At 29.2% G+C, this 22,795-nt stretch overlaps 2 protein-coding genes across 2 annotated transcripts; one reads left to right on the top strand and one right to left on the bottom strand.

Annotated features, from left to right (window-relative positions):
- Positions 1–1,697: 1,697 nt before the first annotated feature.
- LOC132924670 (trafficking protein particle complex subunit 8) lies at positions 1,698–9,959 on the top strand. The gene is made up of 17 exons (XM_060989101.1): positions 1,698–2,211; positions 2,281–2,442; positions 2,505–2,618; positions 2,695–2,860; positions 3,386–3,785; positions 3,846–3,946; positions 4,012–4,266; positions 4,335–4,614; positions 5,293–5,478; positions 5,536–5,800; positions 5,898–6,052; positions 6,119–6,301; positions 7,700–8,131; positions 8,199–8,531; positions 8,593–8,891; positions 8,998–9,090; positions 9,587–9,959. The coding sequence occupies exons 1-17, from the start codon at positions 2,064–2,066 to the stop codon at positions 9,837–9,839; spliced, it is 3,825 nt and encodes a 1,274-aa protein (XP_060845084.1). The 5' UTR covers positions 1,698–2,063; the 3' UTR covers positions 9,840–9,959.
- On the bottom strand, positions 9,855–21,869 carry LOC132924741 (tyrosine-protein kinase receptor torso-like). The gene is made up of 8 exons (XM_060989192.1): positions 21,732–21,869; positions 17,652–17,688; positions 16,884–17,032; positions 16,597–16,825; positions 15,115–15,375; positions 12,613–13,496; positions 11,444–11,665; positions 9,855–10,436 (listed from the first exon to the last, which is right to left on the bottom strand). Exons 1-8 carry the CDS (start codon positions 21,867–21,869, stop codon positions 9,975–9,977), a joined length of 2,382 nt encoding a protein of 793 aa, XP_060845175.1. The 3' UTR covers positions 9,855–9,974.
- Between the last annotated feature and the right edge of the window lie 926 nt (positions 21,870–22,795).

Genomic DNA, 22,795 nt, shown 5'->3' on the forward strand with positions numbered 1-22,795 from the left:
CTTTCCCCAATCAAATATTTAAAATATAAATACCTATATATATAATATAAATTCAGCATATATTTTTGTTTTATTTTTTTTTTCGTAATATACCCAGTGAACATCTTGCGATTACATTTTAACGATACAATTTAGTTTATCGCAACCCACAGGTATGATTGTATTAATAAATACAACTTAAAATTTAAATATTATTATTTATTACTTATTTAACATGACAAATGACAAAATACATGTATTTTGTCATTTTATTTAATATAGGTATTAACTATTAACATCACTGTCATCACTAAATCAAAACTTAAAGTGCGAAAAATTATACAAATATAAAGTGTGTTTTCGAATTTCTATATAGATATAAAATTTAAAAATGATTTTATTTATGACGGCAATTTTATTATTTCAATAACTTTTTATCAAAATTAACGTTTTTTCCGTATCGTTTTATACCGATTAGTGATTACCGTTAATAACACAGTAAATGACTTATTGATTGTTATTGTTTCGTTTTTTAGTATTAGTCTTAAGTCTTTATCAAGATATCAGTCTTTTGCCCATTGTATTAACTAGCCAGTAGTCTATATTTATCCGATACAATTTCTGAAAACATATTTTAATTTGTTTTAAAATTTACTTGAAAATGAATTTTTTACATTTCTAATTTAGGTATTTTATATCATAATATTCATAACCATAACTGATGGTTCATAAGCATTTTAAAATTCTTAATATTCAAAATAAATAAATCTAAGTTTGCATAAGGTTCAAGAATTCTATTTTAAAAATAGTGCTCTCCAACTAAATTCAACAAAATTCAAATTCTTGAGAATATGTCTAGCGTCCAGTCTAAAAGCCATTGTTGCTCCATTGTTCATGAGGAATATAGACAAATTCATGATACAGGAATTCTTCTAATTTGAGACCGGATAAAAATCCAATTCAAAAATTGTCCCGCAAATCTTTACACATCCAATGGCTTACGGTTCTACAACCTGGGTAACAAGACAAAAAATCGGCGTCAAAAATTGTAATTAGTAGTTAATCAAACTTGTAATAGCATGAAATATGCTGAAACATTTTAATTTTAATAAATAATAAAAAAAAAAAAAAAACAGTGGAAAAAGTTGTTTTCAAGTAAACTTTTAGACAAATTCAATTATCTTTTCGGGAGTTTAACTGATAGTTAAGATAGTCGGTACAATTGACATAAGGCAGACAATTTTGGTAGAATACACAGACAGGATCGTGAGGATCGAATCGCATTTTAAAATATACAGGGGAATTAATGTTGCCCTACATTAATTTAGTGAGTACCAACTACCAAGTATCAATACAGAATTACGAAAACGATGACAAATTTGTTTTATCGTGTACTGTGCACTGTGCAGCGTGCATAAATTGTAAGTTAATAATCGAAATGTGGCCAGAGGGCAGAGGTGATTTTTAAAATTGTAAATAATAATTATAATAGTATGCCCGGTATATATTTGTAACATAAGTAATAAGTATATAGGTCAGAGCAGCAGCTTAATAATCATCTATTGGCATTAATAATAATAATAAGTAAATAAAATAAATAAATAAATATATTCTAACAATAATAGTAAGATGATAATGTGTGGTTGCCACTGATTGGAACCATGGTTGTAGATAATATACGATTGAGTATCATATGTTTTATGAATTCTACTACGGTATCTGCAACCGTGATTAGGATATCCATAACTGCATATGACGTCACACCGTGGATCTATATCACAATAATATTGAATAATGTCAGTGGCTAAGCTTAATATTATCCTTATCCATTAGCCGTCACCGGATCGTTTCTCATCGCGATCTCCGATATGGCATTGTGTTAACTGTTTTGGCTTACCGAACTGCCGATGCAGTCGAAATCCTCTACTCTTGAGTAGTTGAGTCGACTGAATCGTGAGTTTGAAGTTTAACACTGTGAAGCCCGGGTGGTGGCAAAATCAGTGACCGGTATAATTCTATCAAATTTTATGTGGACACATTTGGTGTGTCTCAACTTTTGATTTACGTCGACCAATCCTGTAAAAATGGCTTGTGACGATGACAACGATTTTGTTCGTGGCATATTTTGTCCACACATAGCAGTCTTGTGTTCGGACAAAGCTCAAGAAATGTGTCGCAAAAACAATCTGAGCTTTAGTGATCTGCTCAATCCATTTGCTCGGCTAACAGACGGTAAGTACATCCAGGAAATACCCACACATACTTCCACTTAGGTACCTACTTAAAATATTGTGCTTATAGTTAATTTCAAAGACGCCAACGGTAGTACAATAAACGTCCCAAATCTTCAAATAAAGTTTTCAAACATGAACAGTCAACCCTTGTCGGTCACCAAAGAAAGAAGTCGCTTACACGATTCTGTTAATGTAACAACTGAACCGAGTAACATTGCTGTTAAAATTGGTAAAGACTGATACATTAAGTATTATTGTAATCTACTACATATTTAAAAACTTATTTGACAGGTGGACGAGAAATCACAATACCTGAAAACACGCCGTGGTTTACTAAGTGGAGAAGGACATTTTTACAAATTCAAAATGTCTCAGACCATGAATATACTAAACATTTCTTAGGATGTATCCTTTACAGAATTTAGTTAATGTTAATTCCTTACATTTTTGATCAAATAATTTCTTAACTAATATAAATCAGGTGTTATAGTAATAAGCTCTTCTGATGAAGAACAAGTATCAATATTGACACAGCAAGTTCAACAATCAATTTTACCAAATCAAAATCAATCACCTAAATGGTTTCACACCACTATATTAAGATATTATGTTGTTTTACATGAAAGTCTTAATCCTGATTTGACCATGTAAGTTATTATACATAAGAATCAGCACAGATACAGACAAAAAATGGGGGGCGGGTTTCATAAAAATATGTATATAATTAATAAATAAATATTTTTATTGTAAATTTTTAAATTAAAAATTAAATTGTATGTACATTTATTTTGTAATATATTATTTACAAATGTATGCATAGTATATAAATTAATTTTAAATAGCTATGAAAAAAAAAAAAATTGCATGGTGGGGCCGAGTTCTCATACTCGTGTATAATCAGCAGATCACTGTATAGTGTATACTTTATAATAATAATAGTTAAAAACCTTTTGTTTTTGCACATTTTTTGTTGATATTCAAAGATAATTTTTTTTTAAAGCAGTGAAATAAATTTCTTAGTTTTGCTTTGCATATTTACATGTATTTATCAAACATTTTTAGTGATATTTATATTCTGAACTGGTAGTATCAATAACTTTAAGGAAATTTCATTTGATGTAATTTATTGACACTTTTGAAAATAAGATTAATATTTATCATTTTTATTTCAGAGCTAATAAAATTATTGAAACATTACAGTCAGCATATGGCCACAGTAGTTGCCATCTTCTTAGATTAAACTCGTGTAAATATCCTAAAACTGAGTTAACTGAAGGAATATGGGATTACTTGAATAATTCATTTAATTTAAATGATAGTATAGAGTCTCAAGATCAGAGTGGAGAATTTGAAAACAGTTTGAATTCTGTAGATAATTCTTTAATACATCCATTAAGTCCACAAGAATATAACAAAAGTTTGAATGGTGAATCAAAAACGCACATTCAAAAAATATATGGTGCTTATTTAGATGAAAATGATCATAACAATATACGAGATTTGACTAAACATTTTGTTTCAAGATCACTAATACCTTACATTGAATCTCAAATACAATCTTTAAATGAATCGGTATACAAAAATATTTTTGATCCAATATGATAATTATTATATTTATTTTTATTTGCATAGGTAACAAACAAAAAAGGTGTTAGTCGATCACTTTTGAGTGCTACTAAACGATGGTTTAGCACAAATAAACCTACTGCAGCAGCTGTACCAGCTACAGTTATGTCAGTAAAACACAACTTGACATATTTTACCATAATAATATTTTAATGTGTTATTATTTATTTAGCTACACTAATGATTCACCAGAGCTTCAAACACGACGTTTAGCAGATTTATATATGATTTTGGGTGCCTGGTCTCTTGCTTTTCCATTATACCAGGCTGCCAAAAGAGATTTTAGTGCAGATAACGCTTGGATGTTGTATAGTGGTGCCATTGAAATGGCTGCTGTTTGTGCTTTGATGTGCCCTAGTGTATGTGACAATCGAAAAGCCATAGAATATGCCAATGAGAGTGTATTAACATATTTGAACACTTGCAGGTCTAAAGTATAATAAAAAGTTTTGTTTATGTACTTTTAATAATTAATTGGTCATTTATACAAAACAGGGTTCCACAATTTGCAACAAGAGCTACAATACTATTTTGTGAATTACTAGTCAGACGGGAAATGTATGGAGAAGCTGCCAAAATGTTTATTCAGATGACAAATGAAGACTCAGATTTACGTAGTGCTCTACTTTTAGAACAGGCGGCATATGCTTTCCTTAAATCACAAAAACCTCCAATGTTGAGAAAGTATGCTTTTCATATGGTTCTGGCTGGACACCGATATTCAAAAGCAGCACAAAGAAAACAGTCACTAAGCTGTTACCAACAAGCTTATCAGGTAGATTTTAATTATAAATTAATATAATCATTTCATAATTAGATTATAGGTACATTTTATCTTCATTGATTAATCATTGCACACAAAAAGATTCTGAGCGGAGACATGGTGCCTGTCTATATTTTTCTTTATAACAGATAAAGTAGGTTGAAGCTATTTTCATCAAAAAATGTTGCATAAGTTATATACAAGTCAAAACTGATGTATAGAGAATAGTGTAAATAAGATCATGGAATAAATAAACGAAAATTTGTCTAAATATTATAATGTCATGTATAAAAAATATTAAATAATAACATATTGTATCCTTGCATAAAGATTCAAGTCTTTACATTTAATATTTTTTGAATTACAAAATGAGGCGCTAACAAAAAATTAATAGTTTCATTGTAATACTGAGTAAATATATAATGTTTAGCATTTGTGAACAATGTTAAATAATGCCATTTAGTGTCATACACCGTGAATATGTAAAGAAAAGCATGTGGGTATTTGACCCATTAAAGTACCTTTAGATCTAATTTGTTACCAATAACCACCCTCAAAGTTGAAGATTGAAGCATTTTTGTAAAACAATTTCATTCAACAGCTTAAAATCTAATATATATGTGTATATAATTTTAATTTAAATTGTTTATTTTTTCTGTGGAGTATTAATCATTGTTATATATTGTATAGGTCTTTGAAGATACACATTGGATATTAGCCGAAGACCATATACAAACAGCAATTGGTAGACAAGCCACGTTTTTAAAACATATGAAACAAGCTTCTGAAGCATATTCCAAATTGCTGGCAAGAGCTTCAAGTCAACCACCAGAACAACAGTCCACCATTCTTAGAGATTATTTGAACATCAAATTGGTATAATAATTGGTATTTTCCACTTATACATTATCTCAGATGGATTAACCTTTATAGGAATATGCAGCAGAGAAAAATGACTCGTCGGTCATTGATTTAGCCCTACCTCTCATTGATCAGAAAAAAATCAAAATATTGTTGAATGCTGACAGTATAATAACTAAAGAACATAGTTTTGATGAAGACTTGTTGGACACTAGGTGGCATAAAATGGAAGAAGATTTAATTACAGAAGCTCGTGGAATACCACCATTAATATTTAAGCCAACTTTTGCTTTCTATGGTAGCAATGATACGTTAAGACAATTATTATACGTGGATGGTAAGATAATTTTTCTTTTTTATTGAGTTAAAGATGGTAATTTGATAAATTGGATTTAACTTATATTATAATGTACAATGTATATTTGTATCAACAGAATTAGTGCAAGTACAAATGACATTATCAAATCCATTAAACATATCCTTATGCATTGAAAACTTATCATTGACATATTCTTTTGATAAAGAGTTAAATTTGGTAGAACCTCAAGTGCTAGATGAACTACTTTTAGCACCTTCCAGCACAACACAAGTAGCTTACACTTACAAATAAAAAGTGTTAAATGACATTCTTAAACATTTTCTTATGTATTATCAGGTTATTCTTGGACTGAAAACTAAAAGTACTGGAATTCTAACTATAACTGGTGTCCAGTTTAGCTTATTGATTCCATCAATTATGAGTGATGACATAGTCAAGAGAGTAATAAATGGTTGGCAACGTTTTGAGATGTTGAGTCCTATACAGTTCAATGTTCAACCACAAACTTCTTTAATGAAGGTAGATTATAAATAAACTGTTTGTTATAAATTAGTTATAACCAGGGCTTTGAACTTTATGTGCTCTATAAACTTTTAAAAATCTAAAATATGTGTTTATTTTTGATTATTCATATTGAAGTAGTCAATAAATGTATAAAAATACACATTTTACTAGGAACATATTTCAAAAATGAGAAATAATATATTAAATATTATTGTTTTATGGGCATGGCTAATACACAAATATAAAATGTGATGCCCCAAAAACAGTTGATTTATAATTATTAAAAAGAGGAAGAAGAGGAGCAAAGTTAAAAATTATAATAATGACAAATTTTTAGTAAATGTATATGTACAATTCAGAATAATTTTTCAATTATATTTAAAAATGTTGAATTGTTAAATTTTCCAATTTTTTGTACAAATATTAACTTTCAAGTTATGATAATTATTTATTCATTTATTTATTTAGAAAAAATGTTTTTGAGTGCCTGACCTGAAACCCTGTTAATATCTATGATTATACGTTTTTGAAGCATAAATATGTGCATATTTTAAATATTTTTTATATACATATCAAGACCCAGTTATTACTTTAAACCTTTTATAATCAAGTTAAGCAAGTAGATAATTCTTCTTTTGTTTTCAAAGTTTGAAATAATAAACAGATCGAGATTTCTTATTATTCTAGGCACTAAGTTATAAATATCAGTATTAATGAATAATTGAGTTATTTACATTATGGTTGTCTGTTCTTAAAATTTTTTAAGTTTATAAATAAAATAAAATTATACACAAAATAAGCCACTATGTTGTGATCTTATAATAATAAAAAAACAATTGTGGGGTAAATATTTATTCTATGCATGTAAATGTGACTAAACAGTGCATGTTTAGATGGTTAAGTATTCTACTTAATAAGTAATATTTTGTTTAGTTTTATAAATAAGACAAATGTTGTTTAAAATCATTCACATTCAAACGTTGTTCTTTATCAAAGGTGGCCAACACACAACTTAATTTGGATAATTTTATGGCCCAGGACATTTATCAAACTTTTACAAAATATATTTGTTTTAATTTGTTTGTATTGGGCCCAAATCTAATATAGGAATATGTAAGGCATATGCATATATATATAGGCAGCCCATGAGATTATAATTAATTTCCAAAGAATGATTGCGAGATCATTTGGGTCGATTATCCCTGTACTACTCTAATATAATTTTATGGCTACCATAAAATTAAATAAATATGTCTATTAATCTTTCAGTATTTATTAAATTATTGATTAAATACAATCAATGTTATAAATCCAAATTATTAATCAATGTTCAAAACAAAGCTGTTATAAGTATATTATATAGTGTTAAAATTAAATTTCATTTAATAGTGTAAGGTATATTTTTTTTTTTAGGTTGATTTTATTGGAAATCAAATTAACACGTTAATTGGTGAAATTAATATAATACGATTAACATTAGAAAATGCTGGTGTAGTACCATTGCACAAAATTTATGTATCAACTTCAATTGAAGATTCATTTTTCTCAGAATCAAATCAGTCTTGCAAAAACAAAAAAATTCGAAGCTTATCAATTCAAATTCCTCCAAATTCAAAAAAATCTGTTGAATTCTGCTTCAATAGTCCAGATACAGAAAAATTTAGCCTCGACTTGTTATTTTATTATGAATCTCAAATCGAAACTAAAAAGCAAGAGTACAAATTATGCAGGGCCAGCTGGTTTATGACGGCAAAACCTTGTGTTAGGTTATCTGCTTCAGCATTACTTGCAAACCAAAACAGTGAAACACTTAATCTAAAAACAATTGTTCATAATTTGTATAAGGTATTTTTTTTTAATTATTTTTTTGTCTTTCAATTGAACTTAGGTTTTTATTTAACCATAATTTCAGGGAAATGAAGTGGAACAGGTAAAACTAAAACAAGTATTCTTGTGCAGTCCAGAATGGACACTATCTAAAAAAGTATATCCTCAAGGAAGTATAAAAGATTTGGATCAACAACAGTCATGTCATTTATTCTTACAAGCTTGTCGAACAAATAAAAGTGGTATCTCTAAAATTAATTTTGATAATGAACAATTTCCGCACAATGATATGTGTGAAAAATTTGTCTCAATAACAAAATCATTATCAAAAGAAATCAAAATGCCAAAGTTTGATAGACATAAAGTTCAGACAGAGGTGTTGAAATGTATTGATCTCGTATTGGCCATTTTATGGCAGGTAATGTGATAGTTTTATTTTTATTATGTTCCATTTTTTTTATTGATTATTCTATTCTTAGGTAATAATCAAAGATCATTCAAATCAATTGAGAATAATATGTGGCATTCACAGGGTTTCTTTGACAAAATTAAATTTAAGTGTTGCATGGCCTGAATTTGGATGTTTAGATGCATCAAAAAATATTGCCAAGCCAATAGGGAGATTAAAAATATTTGGACCTGATCGGAATATACATCCATATGATGGGACACCTCTACCTAATGATGTAACAGGATTGTTAGAGTCACCCATGAATCGGTTGCTCAATATTGCTTTTTCACATCCTAGTACTGTTTTACATTCCTTTATTGACAAAAAGTAAGTTTTTCGTATTTAATTTATTTTATTACTTATAAAGTTATAACTTTTAATTAATAATGTTAAGTCATAACAATTTATTCAAATTATCTTTTTATTATTTTAGAATGTGTATTGTACCTGTACTTATAATACTTAAGAACTGTGTTGAACATACAATTGAAGTTAAAATTGATACTAATACAGCTAGTTATTCAAAGTAAGTGATAAAAATATTTGTTATTTTTTCTTAAATATTTATAAATTTTTCAAATAAAATAAAAATATCAAATTTGTTAGGTTAATTCACAAATCTCTTGACTTGTAAATTTATTATAACTTTAGTATCATAAAATTTAAATAAAAATATAAATTATAGATGTTGTTTTTGAAAAATTGGTGATGTGATGGTATTTTTTTTTTTTAATGATTATAAGTATCAAAATCGATGCATAATTTAATTTATCTATTAAATATTTAAATGTGTTTCTTAAAAAATGATAATATAATTTTAATGTGAAATTTACATTTACAACAAGTTAAATAATAAATAATCATAATGTTAAACAATGTTCATCAAGATAGACAGCAGTTTGGGGTATAATAATAAAGAAAAAATATAGGTTCTTATTTTTATTGTTGACATTTTAATATTGTTGTTTTTGTCATTTTAATGGAATTATTCATATCTAATTCATTTTTTTCTTTGTTTTCAGGTCAGATATCGATGATGAACATTTCTGTTGGATCGGAGTTATTAACCCAAAGCCGTTTTTATTGCCAGTATCAGCGACTCACTCTATTTGCTTATATGCTGCAGTTGCTTCTCAAGGTTGTTTTAAAATGACATCAAAACTTGATATACTGGCACGACCATATCCACCCGCTCAACACGCATTCCTATCCCAAATTGTTTCGTCTTCTTCTTTATTAGTTATTAAAGACCCTAAATCTGAGGTAACGAGTTAATTGTTACTACTTCACTTAGGTCTTAATCTATATGTTATATTTTTAAAAAAAGTTATAATAAAAAAAAATCATATATTATATAATATAAAAATAAAAAAAAAATTAAAAGTTGGTAAAAAATGTGTGATTATGACTTTATGAGCATTGATTTTCTATTATACCGTCGATTTTGTCTTTGATCGCACCGAATTTCGGCCGGTTGGCAGGGTTGGAATGCCAGCACGCTATCATAACTTCGTACAAACTGTAACAGCATAAAGTGGGTCTAGGCATACGGTATCCCCTACGCAATACTTCGTATATCCTGGACGAACTTATCGTCGGGTATGGAGACCCTCCCAACATCATAATTTCCCAGAGAAGTACGCCAAAAGACCACACGTCACTCTGTGTGGTGTACAGCTGATATTTGAGTGACTCCAGGGCCATCCACTTTACTGGTAATGGGTCGCCACGGTTTGATTTCTGGTAAAGGTTCTGTTCGTATACGTCTCGGCTAAGGCCGAAATCGCAAATTTTTATTGTGCGGTGGTCGCTAAGTAATACGTTCCGGGCGGCCAAGTCCCTGTGTACTACCCGGTTATTTTCCAAAAACATCTAGAAATCGCATTAAAATATTACTCCGTGATTATAATTATCTATAATATATTTAGATTGAACGTTAGCCGTTAGATGTTAGTATTTTTGGGATTAATCACGATGATCGCGTTTCACCGTTTCGTGACCTTACTTACCACCATCATGTACAACGTATATTTTGTTGCTTGGTTTACAATGTTACCGTTTATATTTTACTGAACTCAATAATCACTAATAATTAATATGTAATAAAGTAGAATATCGATGGATTTATGAACGACGTTTATTATCTAGCCGTCTAGGTTCTGTTTAAGAATTTCACGGATGTTGGTTAATAGAAGATTTTATGAAATCTGTATATCAAATATATATATACCTATTACCTAGTATGAAGTGATGATAACAATTTTGAAATGAGTAATTAGCAATTAAGTGGTTAGTTAGGACAGTTTAGTACGTATAATTTGGTGGTTGGGTAGTTAGAAAAATTAAAAATAAACTTTATCTATAGGTACACAATGAATCAGTATTAATAAACTAGATATCTACTAAACTATGGTATGGTGTAAACTGTATACACGTGCAGGAGACAGAGAAAGAGAGATACTGTGATGGTTATTAAATAAAGACATTTTATTCTTACAGTTTCTGTCGTTTCTCATCTCGCAAATGGTAGGTACGTACCTAATATTGTTACATGGACGCAAATTGTGAAAAGTTACCTCCCCACAGAAGAAAAACTTGAAGATTTTACCGGTTTAATACCTTTTCTTTAGGGATCTTTAGGTTTTATATTGCCAAATAAAAAGCCTCATAAGAGTTTGGTATAGACTTGAGCTTTAACCGCCTCAAATTACGAACACTACGCCTATACTCGTACAATAGTATTGTAGATAGTATTATATTAAATGCCTGTCTACGAGTAAAGTGTGCTGTAAAAATAACGTTGTAGTAGGTATCGTCGAAACGACACAAATAATAATAAATAGGTACCTACATTATTATAATAGAAACTGATTCCTTACCATGCCGTTGGCCGCTTGGCTGGCGAAACGTAACAAGTCGTCGACCGTGAGGAATACGTTTTCGTCGCCGTGATACAAGTAACAATTGTTGAAGACCATCGGCGGCGGACCTGACACGTCCTGCAGCGATTCGACTCCCTTGCTGTTTGACACAGCGGTCAGCTCTGACGGATCCGTCCGACCAACGTAAAAGTCGTTGGCGTACCAGGATTTAATACTGACCTACGGATGATAGTACCCAAAATACTTATTATAATAATAATGCTTAAAAATTTTGGTAATTGGATAGGTACCGTTCTACTGTACAGTGGGAGTGGGGCGGTGGATCATTATAATTTATATTGAATGAATGAAGTATTATAATGAATAAATTAATTTCGTATTCGTTTACGAAAAACGATTCAGAGAGGAACTATTTAATAGCCTAAAATATTTTACATTGAAATTGTTATTGATATATTTTGTAATTTATTATATGTATATTGTATACTAATTACCAACCACCTATATAAACATAATGTAGGTTAATTGAACTTATGCCGTAAACATTGCATTTATTAAATTTTTAATACTTAATTATTATATTAGTATTACATATGTGTATATTATTGTTAATTTTCGTAGAACGTAAGAAAGTTCATGGTATAAATATTAGAAAATGTCATTGTGTTTAAAATAAAATTATATAGGCTCTTAAAGTATTGAAAGTTTAAATTCCCATTTAAATTTCAACATTATAATTAAAATTGTTATTCTTCGTTTAAATATCTATATTAAGAATATATTTTATCTATTATTTTAAAAATACGTGCCTATGTACTTTTAAAAACAACTTGTGAGGAACGCTATATTACATTTTTTAATCCTATAGGTAGGTATAAATATTATTTCATTTTGAAATTCGTTAAAATCCTAACCTTAATAAAAAGTTCAAACACACATTTTTGTTTAATGTCTTAATGAAATCGAAAATTTCAGTATCAATAAATAAGTCAAGCAGATTTAAACTATTTTGAAATTGTTGTCAGTCGATTCAGTTCACATTCTGGCTCCTCGTGCAGTACGTATACTATATTATACCTATCCATCCTAAATCCTAACGATGACGGCAATATTATTCGCTGGCGGATGGTGTGCGTTTGCGATGCGCGTCGTGCGTATAATCTCACCTTTCTCAGATAAGTCTGCAAATCGCCCAGCGGACAGTATTCGACGACCAGCATACACCGCTTGTTGGCGTCCAGACAACATCCGATCATGGACACGATGTTCGGATGCTTGCCGACCTTCTGCATGAGCAGTATCTCGCGCAGGAACTCGTCCAGGTCCCGGCCGCTGGGTCGGTCCCGCAGCGACTTGACGGCCACCGAGCACACCCGACCGTCGGCCATCTTCAGCGCGCCCTTCTTGACCACGCCAAAGTGGCCGTGTCCCAGGAACACGTCGGACACGGTGACCGCGTCGTCGTCCAGCAGCACGTCCACGTCGTCCAGCACCTTGAGCACGGCCAAGTCGTAACCTTCCGCCGACGCGCCGCCCTTATCGCCGCCCGTGTCCGAACCGGCCGCCGCACGCCGGTGCAACACCTGGCCAACGGCCAGCGCCGCGCACAACGCCAACGAGGCGAACAGCGCCACGGCCATCCACGGCGGATAGTGTGATTGGTGTAGCTCGGTGGCCGCGTTGTCGGCGCGCGGCCGCCGCTCCACGGTCGTCTCGCTGCTGTTGCCGAACCGCGAAAACGCTTGCACGCTAGCGAAGTACCGGTCGCTCAGCGACACGTTCTCGAACGACGCCACGTACACCTCGGCGCCCGACGACGACGACGACACGTTCTTCGCCTCGTCCTCGTTGTTTTGCTGCTCGAGTGCCGCCACGTAGTCCTTGCCCGACACTTTCTTCACCTCCTTGTCCAACTTCACCACGAAGTAGTCCACTCCCCGGCCGTCCGTGTTCGGGCTCTTCCAATGCACTCGCACGTCGTATCTGCCCTCGTAAACGCTGCCCGTCGATAGCGCCTCTGACAGCTTTATGTCATACGGTTTCCCCGGGGCTATATATACAATATAGGTACGATAACGATATTATAATATTATATATTATTATGCGTAGTCAGGGGCGTCATTTCACATTTTTTCATGGGATGCAAAACCAATATATTGAAAATCTATTCAATCTATTATCATAATAGTATATAATAATATATAGTAATACCAGTCACTCGCATGGTAGAGTCATTCCATGAATTCTTTTCAACACACTTTTTGTGTAAATGTAGATCATTTTATTGAAATTTTAGTATAAAACAAATAACAATAATTTTGTACACCCTTGCATCCCACAAATGACGCCATTGTGCGTAGTGCGTACGCGCGAACGGTCTTTATCAGTATCGATGCATAACTGTAATTTGTGTAATATATGTAATGAAATAGGTACCAATATAATAATCAGGGCTCGGGACTTAAAGCATTTTCTTAGTTTTATGGATTGACTTTGGCTTTTTTCATCGATTTTTTAAAAAAGGTGCTTATTTCCAGTTTTTCTGATTATTTTTGCTTTTTTGACCAATTTTTTCTACTTCATATGGGTTTTTCTGCAGAAAATCCTTCGGAAAATCTACAAACAATAGGCAGAATGTCTCGAAAGTGAAGTTTAATTTTTTTATAATATAAAGATTTATTTTGATTTTTTTAGTTAGAAATTTTTCCTAATCATTTTGTTTCAATATTTTTTGTAATCTTTAATTATATTATTTTTAGCACTGCAGTTACAAATTATGTCCAGTACCTATTTTAATACTTAGTATGTAAAAAGATAGTTTTTTTTTATTAAATATTTTGCTCGAATTTAAATTTTTTAATTGCTTATTTGAGTGCTTATAATGATGTTTTTAAGCGCTTATTTTAATGATTTTAAGTGCTATAAGTCCTGAGTCCTGATAATAATATGTAGTGATATGATGTTATAGCAGTTGTCAGCTGCAACCTTTTTGGACTAACGGGTCACATTCACGAATATTAAAAAGAGTTCGCGGGCCGAACAAAAATAAACAATTTTATATATTCTTAAATTATTAAAAAAAATAATACTGTCTAAAACTTTAAAATAATGAAAACTATATCGTCGCTCTAAAATTTAAAGTTTTATTATACGATACTAGGATAGTACGATTTTTTAGTCTCGAACCGAAAGTTTTTTTTTTTTAATTGACTACTTGGCAAGTTTTTATTCTAATCTAGAATAATTATTCAATATATACAGTATACACAGTGGTGGTTCGTGAGATCACTGAGATGACACCAGACTGCGGTGATTATATAACATTGCGGAGATGAAAATCCTAATACGTACCTATATAATATATATATTATAGCTATGGACCGAGTATATTTTGTTCCAAAATTGAGCTTTGTGTCCGCTACTGATTAACATAGTAATTAGTAACCTAATAGTTTTAATGTCAAAAACTGCAAAATAAAAATTGGTCGTCTATCGATTTCGGTACCATATTATATAATATTATGTGCTGCTATTGTTGTGCTGCAATGAAACATATTTTTAGACAGCAAAGTGCATCGTCACGAGAAATCGTCCTGTATTTTATGTTGTGTAAATCCATGAATTACTATAATTACTTTTCTAATACATAATTGTATCTATATACTTACGGCACAAGTCCAACAAATTCAAGTTGAATTGGTTGATTTCCGGGCATGACGGCGTCGTGAATTTGAATTCCACAGGATCACCGGTGATGATCAACGACTTGTTTCTGTAGTACGACTGTACTGCGATCGTGTACTCCCTGTCCGGAATCAAACCGCTTAAGTTTACAGAATTCGGCCCTCTGATGACGTCCACATAATGAGTTTTCAATCCTTCTTCTATACGGCCCGCGTGGTAAACGATTTTGTAGCGACAATTCATATCTATAATTTTTCAATAATACCTAACTCGTATATAAACATTTATGATGCATATTTATGAAATTTAACATTTACTGCAAAAATGTATTTTTATATTTTTTTGCTCGAGGGCCGAGTTTGGTAAAATATCCGTCATTTGGGTATACTTTTATAATTGTTAATAGAACACGAAAGAAAAGGAAACTATGCGAGGTTCAGGAGTCAGGTACCTATTTCATTAACTTATATTTATAAAGGAATATCTGAATAGTGAATGTAGACAACAATAATTGTTTCTCCGGAAAATATTGTCTTTTTATTATTATAATAGTTGTTACCACTTTTTATTGTATCAAAGTGACAATGTTTATATGACATTATATTAGAAATTATACTTGTAGATGAAATTTTTCGACTATAACCTAATAACCTATTGTCTATATATTTTAGATTATATAATATATAGCCAGATACTACATAGGTACCTAAATACCTGTTACTATATTATTTTTTTTATGTAATAAATAAAACAAAGCTTTATTCTTATGTTCAGAAAAATCTCGGAAACTACCGGACAAATTCGAACGAAGATTTTTTTTAATTTGAAGAATATACAGATTATTGAGATTACCTATCAGCATAATTTTATTGTTATAACTTCTATTTCTGGAATATTGAACGATGAAATAGGAATACACTAGTGACGCTATCTAAAGTTTCACTGGTGAAGTTGGGTAGTACAAATACACCTATAGACAATTTGTAAATATGTATTCAATTTTTCAGTTAATTTCAAAACATTTCTAAAAAATGTATAACACTGTATACAGTGCAGAGTATAAAACGGAAAAAAAATATGTTAACATTACTTTAAATCCGGGACAAATCACGTCATTTAAATATGCTCCAACAACATTGTGTGATGGAGAAAGGAGTTTCAGCTAATATAAATCTTAGATTTAAACGCCGGTTGTTCACATTTGAAAATTTAAAAAATCATATATAATTAATAATAGCATGTTTTAAATTTTAATATTAACTAATATTTTTGTAAATAAAATGTATATTGTACAATTTTTTACTGCGTAAATCCTAGTCCTACTAATAACTACTATTAGATATTATACTCGTGGACCGTAGCTATTATTAGGTCTCGCAGTAAGTTTTTGTACATATAAGATATAACCTGTATATAGTTTAAATATTAGGCGTGTTCAATGTATTTATGTAGTGCATAATATATACCATTCGATGGCGTCCAGGTGAGTGACGTGTTTAGTGAAGAATTGGCCGCCACGGTAAAATTGGAAATGTTAATCTTGTGCACCAAGCCTAAAGTTTGTTCTTTATCCAACGTCTTGCAGATTGGCATATCTATTATATGATATGTAGTACCGTTGACCAACTTCCGGAATCTAGCAGCGTATTCGGTGTTTGGCTTTAGATTGTTAAGACGAATGTACGACGAATTCACCTAGTAAATGCATTTTATTGAACTCAAAAGTTAAAAAACTTAATCGTTTTTAAAATACCTCTATAAAATGCATGTCCAGTTTATCGTGTGATATCAATTCCACAACTATTTGTGTACCGTCAATTTTATTCTTCGACATCCAAATGTAGGTTAGTGAATCAAATTCACGGCACAAAAATTGCACATTGTCTAACATATTTATGTCATCTAAAAATTGAAATATAATACATTTTATATTATAGTTATATAAAATATTAAACATAGTCGGAGCAGTGGCATATATAAGGGGAGGGTAGGAGGAAAACACCCACCTCCGAAATTAATTCCTATAAATGCCACTGAGTTGGAGTGGTTATTTTAAAATAGTAAACACTCTTTATTTCAAGAAATATTACATTTTTATGAACTTTCCCTTTCAAAAAATTTAATATACGTAAATATACAATTCTAACTAATTTTTTTTACAATAATAATAAACCATAAGATATTTTTAGTGAAATTGCGTGCTACGTACTATAATATAAAATAAACTTTTTAATGGTAACCTAATTTTTCATGATCTGAATCATAATAGGTACCTAAGTAAATAAAATGTATGTATATCTATATGTGTTAAAGGTATAGGACACAGGTTTATTATAAGCATTGTATATTAACGATTAACGAATAGTTGAGAATTATAGTAAAGTGAAGAGTAACGGGATAATTTGCAAAACTTGTGTTCCACTGCTTTATTTGTCTGAACTTTGAATGATTAAATCTGCTTAAGTATTATAATTAAGTTCATACATTTTATCAACTTAAATTTATTAATTAATATAAATACCTCTTATTGGCTGTGTATCATTACATGTGATATTTGCCTGAAAAAAAGAAATAAAATACCTTTTGCATTATATTTTTATTTTCCACAATAGTCTATAAATACCTAGCTGTCATAATATTCATAAATTTTAATTACATGGTATACCGGTGTAAATAATTAAAATCTATCTATTTTATTTTATTTACTTTGCATTTAAATTATTTTATATATAATATTATTAGGTATATTACATAAAAATCATAAAATAAAAAATAATACATGTATTTATAGACTATAGTGTAATATACGAGTGGTAGGTAATTAAATACTATAATAATCTTGGAAAAACGAGTCTTAACCTCAATTTTTTAATTATACTTTATGAATTAACGGTATTTTTATATGCATAGATAATATATTTTTTTTAAACAACAAAAATCTATTTGTTAATTGTTTGTTCTTGCATAATAAACATTTAAAACGAAACTTTAATGTCCGCTATAAAAAAAAAAAAAAAAAAAGCCGACTAACGTTGAGCAGAAGTTAGTGCTGCATGACATGCATTTTTTGACATTCCGAATAAATAAATAATAACATATCGATTTTTTCCGAATGATTCACATTTGTCACGGAATATCAAAAGTTCATGTTTGAAAGATGGAAAATATCGAAATGTTTAGTCTTCATTAATTTTATCGTAATCTATTTTGTATCGATTTGTCATACAGTTATATCTTTTATGTTAACTTAAATAAGGTAGATACCTAATGTTTAATTTTATAAATCCCGATAAATAACGGTTTAAAGTTACTATATAATAGTATTAGATTATGTTTCTATATACCAATTTAAAATAGCATAAGTTCATTTGGACAACAATTTGATCAATTCATATATGTTAAATTAATTATAACTAAATAAACAATATATCGTTTAATATCGGTTAATCATTTCAATGGTCTAAGAAAAAATACAAAATATTGTAGACTTTATGAGATATTTATTTATTATGCATTGAATATATCTACAATGTGAAGATAAATGTGTCAGTGAATTAATTCTATTATGAATTTATAAATATATTGATTAGATAGATATATAATACCTATATTAATATGTGATTTATTGATGACTGATGTATAGATAAACAGTACCTACACCAAACACACTATTACCTAATCTTGCTTATATAATGTTAAATATTTGGTTTAATTTTTTTTATATTACAATAAGCGTATGTCAACAAGGTATGTTGTGTAATATAAATATAAATTTTAAATTTATTTATTTGAAATTCAAATTTAGTAAGAGCCAACTCAAAGAAAATTCGATTAACATTATACTTTTTAGTATAATATATATTATACATAATATACTTATATATTATAAGCTACGATAAGCTATAGAGTACGCAGGTATACATGTATTATATAATATATAACTTATAAGTATACATAAAACTATTTGTAAAAAAATGATAATGTAGATATAAACATAATATTATGTCTTTAAATAAGTGAACAGTTTTCCTACGCCAAGCAGTATAGGCATAGGCATAGTTATAAAAGCTAAAGCGTATATAAATACGTCAAGGAGCAATATTGTTTTCTATACTTTGAAGTTCGAGGCCAACTGATAGCATGCCAATTTTTCCAATAATAAAATACCTACTCATAAAAGCGTGTAAATAAATATAATAAGCGAACGTATATTTACGCGTATACCAGTATAACCATGTATAATATATGCACGGCCTGGTGCACGTACCAAACGTACAGTATAACTATCTACACAATATATAAAAATACAGAGACATACAGTGTATTTGTATTTAGTGTATACACTATAATCTTTATGATGGGATACATATTACATTCAATATTGAGGATTTGGTAATTTTTTAATAAATTAAAAACAATTATTAAAATATATCTATAGGTTTTCGTATTAATGTTGTGAGACGAGCAACAGTTAAACATAAAAATTATTAATAATATTTATGTTTTATGAAAGTATACTTAATATATTATAATATATGTTTATATTAAATCATTATAAATTATATTAAAAAATATTTTTACAAATAACATAAATGACAAATTGGTAAATTTGTCGTTATTTTCCATAAAAATGATTATAAATTATGAACAAATAATAATAAGTTCTTTTTAACTATAATTTATAAGGTATTTCTTTCAAATATTCATCAAAATATTTATAAGTAGTGATGTTGCAATATGCACTTATAGTTATAAATGTATACTGTATAATAATATCATTGTATATTTTGTATTTGTACATGCCGTTCTTAAACAATATTATGACGACGAAAAGCCTTGCAACGTACCTATCAACTTAAAGTATAATATATAATATATACATGCAGAGTACTTAGCTTCCTACGAGGGTACGACTAATAATTTATGCTACAACCATGAAACCATTGTTAACTCTACACTATCTAAAGGTAGTAGCTATGTACGCTATAAAGTCGAGTTCTCAGCTATTTTATTTGTTGACTATTGTATCGTGGCCAAAAGTTAAGTTCGACTCAACACTTAATCAACTCTAGAAATTTTCTGGTAGATAATTAATAAATGATACCGAATTACATGTTCTTCATTTTAAATAAACATTTACAACCCTATACCGCATCATGTATTACATTTTATATTTATATACGAAGCTGGTGACGACTATAAATTATAATATGATGCCTCGTGCCTGGTACCTTAGTACCTATATAGCTGATAATTGAATTGGACATCGTGGGTCGTGGAAATCTGACACTTGCGATCCATTTTTTGTAGAAATATAGGTACCTAGCTAGGTTGTGCAACAATTGAAGTGTAATGTAGAAAAACATCATATTTACAGCATTAGTAACAACAGAGCGGTTTAATCGGGATTATACTTAGGGAAGGTCTACTTTTTGGCCAGTAGTTTTCTTTAAAATTTACAATTTTACCTATAACAATAACTGAACTTGACAATTTTATATTTAATTAAAATTATTACATACAATTGTGGGAAAACTATGCCTTCAAAAATATGTTAAAAATTAATAACTATACGATATTTGTTTGACAAATTTTGTCTGAAAAAATAATAAATAATAATAATTTGAAATAAAATGTTTTAGGTAATATATTATACCTTAGTCAAATTAAAAACAAATTTATAGTCTTTAATGCAATAAGTTTAATTTCGTTTATAGTTGGTTTTTTATGAAAATAAAGATAAACCAAAGTTGTTATTAGTTTGGTATAATATTAATTTAAAATTAAATATAAATATTTTCAAGTTTATTTGTTATTATTGTTGTAAATTTGAAAGAAGTGAAAAGGAACTGTAAGTTTTGGTCGGAAAGAGAAGGGTACATTTTGGCCTAAACTGATAATATTAATTGATTTTATTCAATTTATAATAGATATTAATAAATATTAATGGAACGAATATTAAGTTATGTAGAAGACATTTGACTAATATTTAGAAAATTTGTCTATATAATTGCTATAATGTTTTGTATTATTTTTAATTTTAAATGAATCTTTTAAGTTCACTTATTAATTGTGTAATTAAAATAGTCATTCCGTGTACTTGCTATTATCTTGATGGGACAACAGTACTATTATAGACTCCATTTATTTTGCATGTTTTAAGATTTTTAAAAAACATAATAATATATTAGGTGGAATATATGAAAATAAGTTTGTTGGTGTATAATTCATATTTTAAGCGTTTTAAAATATTAACATAAGGATTCTAGTAAAATAGTTTTACAAATAATTACATTTATAATAAAATACGTGTACTTACGAGTTATACTATATAGTTCATATAATAATTAATAATATTTATAAAAATAGCATTTAAATTCTTGCATACAATAATTGTACTTTTAATAAATTAAATAATTGCAATAATGTATTTATAAGCATTTACATATAGTAGGTACCTATAATTAAGTATTATTAAATTGGGTGATTATAACGATATAGGTACTTATTATTTACTATGGTTATTAGTGTTATTACTTATCTAATACATTGGTCATAAAAATGTTAATTATAAATTATAATTCATAGGATAGGTACTTACAATTTTAATGACACGTTTATTATCGATGTATTTTGTATTCAGATTTTGACAAAATTCATCTTCGTTCCAAAAATGTTGGATTGCAGTAGCCGCAGGTAGGGCTACGCAATATAAGTATAGACACATCAAAGCATACATACCGAATGGAAAAATCTGACATTAAAAATCCTAAACTATGCTGCTGATCTCTCATATTATGTAAATTAAGCGATATTCAAATATCTACGCGAGTGTATCTACACAATAATGAAATACGACAATGCACACAAGAATTTATTTAAAATAATGGATACATAATAAGGGTAATGTTTTTAGATTATGGAAATAAAAAACTCTTGTAGATCTATACATTATAATGTTATATATAGGTATACTCAAATACAGTATGTACATAATAATTTATTTGATTTTCATAATTTAACAAGTATAGCCATATAGGTATAAATATAGTCAACTAGTCAACATAATAGGTATATAATATGTATTGTGCTTCTTTTCTTTGTCTTATAAGTGCAAACAATTTTTGGGTAGATATATTTACATTATACATTTATACGGTGATTCACCAAGCATGCTCAGCTTTTTTTTTATATAATAATATTTTTTAATTTTTTTATGCCATAATATTGAGTACAATAAAATATTACTTATTTTTGGCAGGGTGGGCTAAGTCAATAAATATTAAGAAACCTGAATTTTGATGGAAGAAACAATTAAATTTTACATATACTTTAATTTACCTACTCATAATCACCCACTATTTAAGGCATAAATCATTCATACGATTAAAAACAGATACATATTTTTTTTAATTAAATAAGAAATATTGTAATTGCCAACACAGTTTAATACAATTTCGCAATCTGTAATGGTAATATGACATAATATGTTATCAATTTTATTTTTAAAGATATTTAATTTATTATTATTGTGTATCAGTTATTTTTCACCTACCTATTTTGAAAAATCAAAAATCGTTATGTTTAGAACATGTATTACTATATATAAAAATGTTGGTACGGCTCGCAGGGTGTGCCACGGCCCTCTCGACCCCCCCCTTGTGC

The sequence above is a fragment of the Rhopalosiphum padi genome, chromosome 1 (assembly GCF_020882245.1).
Source record: "Rhopalosiphum padi isolate XX-2018 chromosome 1, ASM2088224v1, whole genome shotgun sequence".
Taxonomy (NCBI): domain Eukaryota; kingdom Metazoa; phylum Arthropoda; class Insecta; order Hemiptera; family Aphididae; genus Rhopalosiphum; species Rhopalosiphum padi.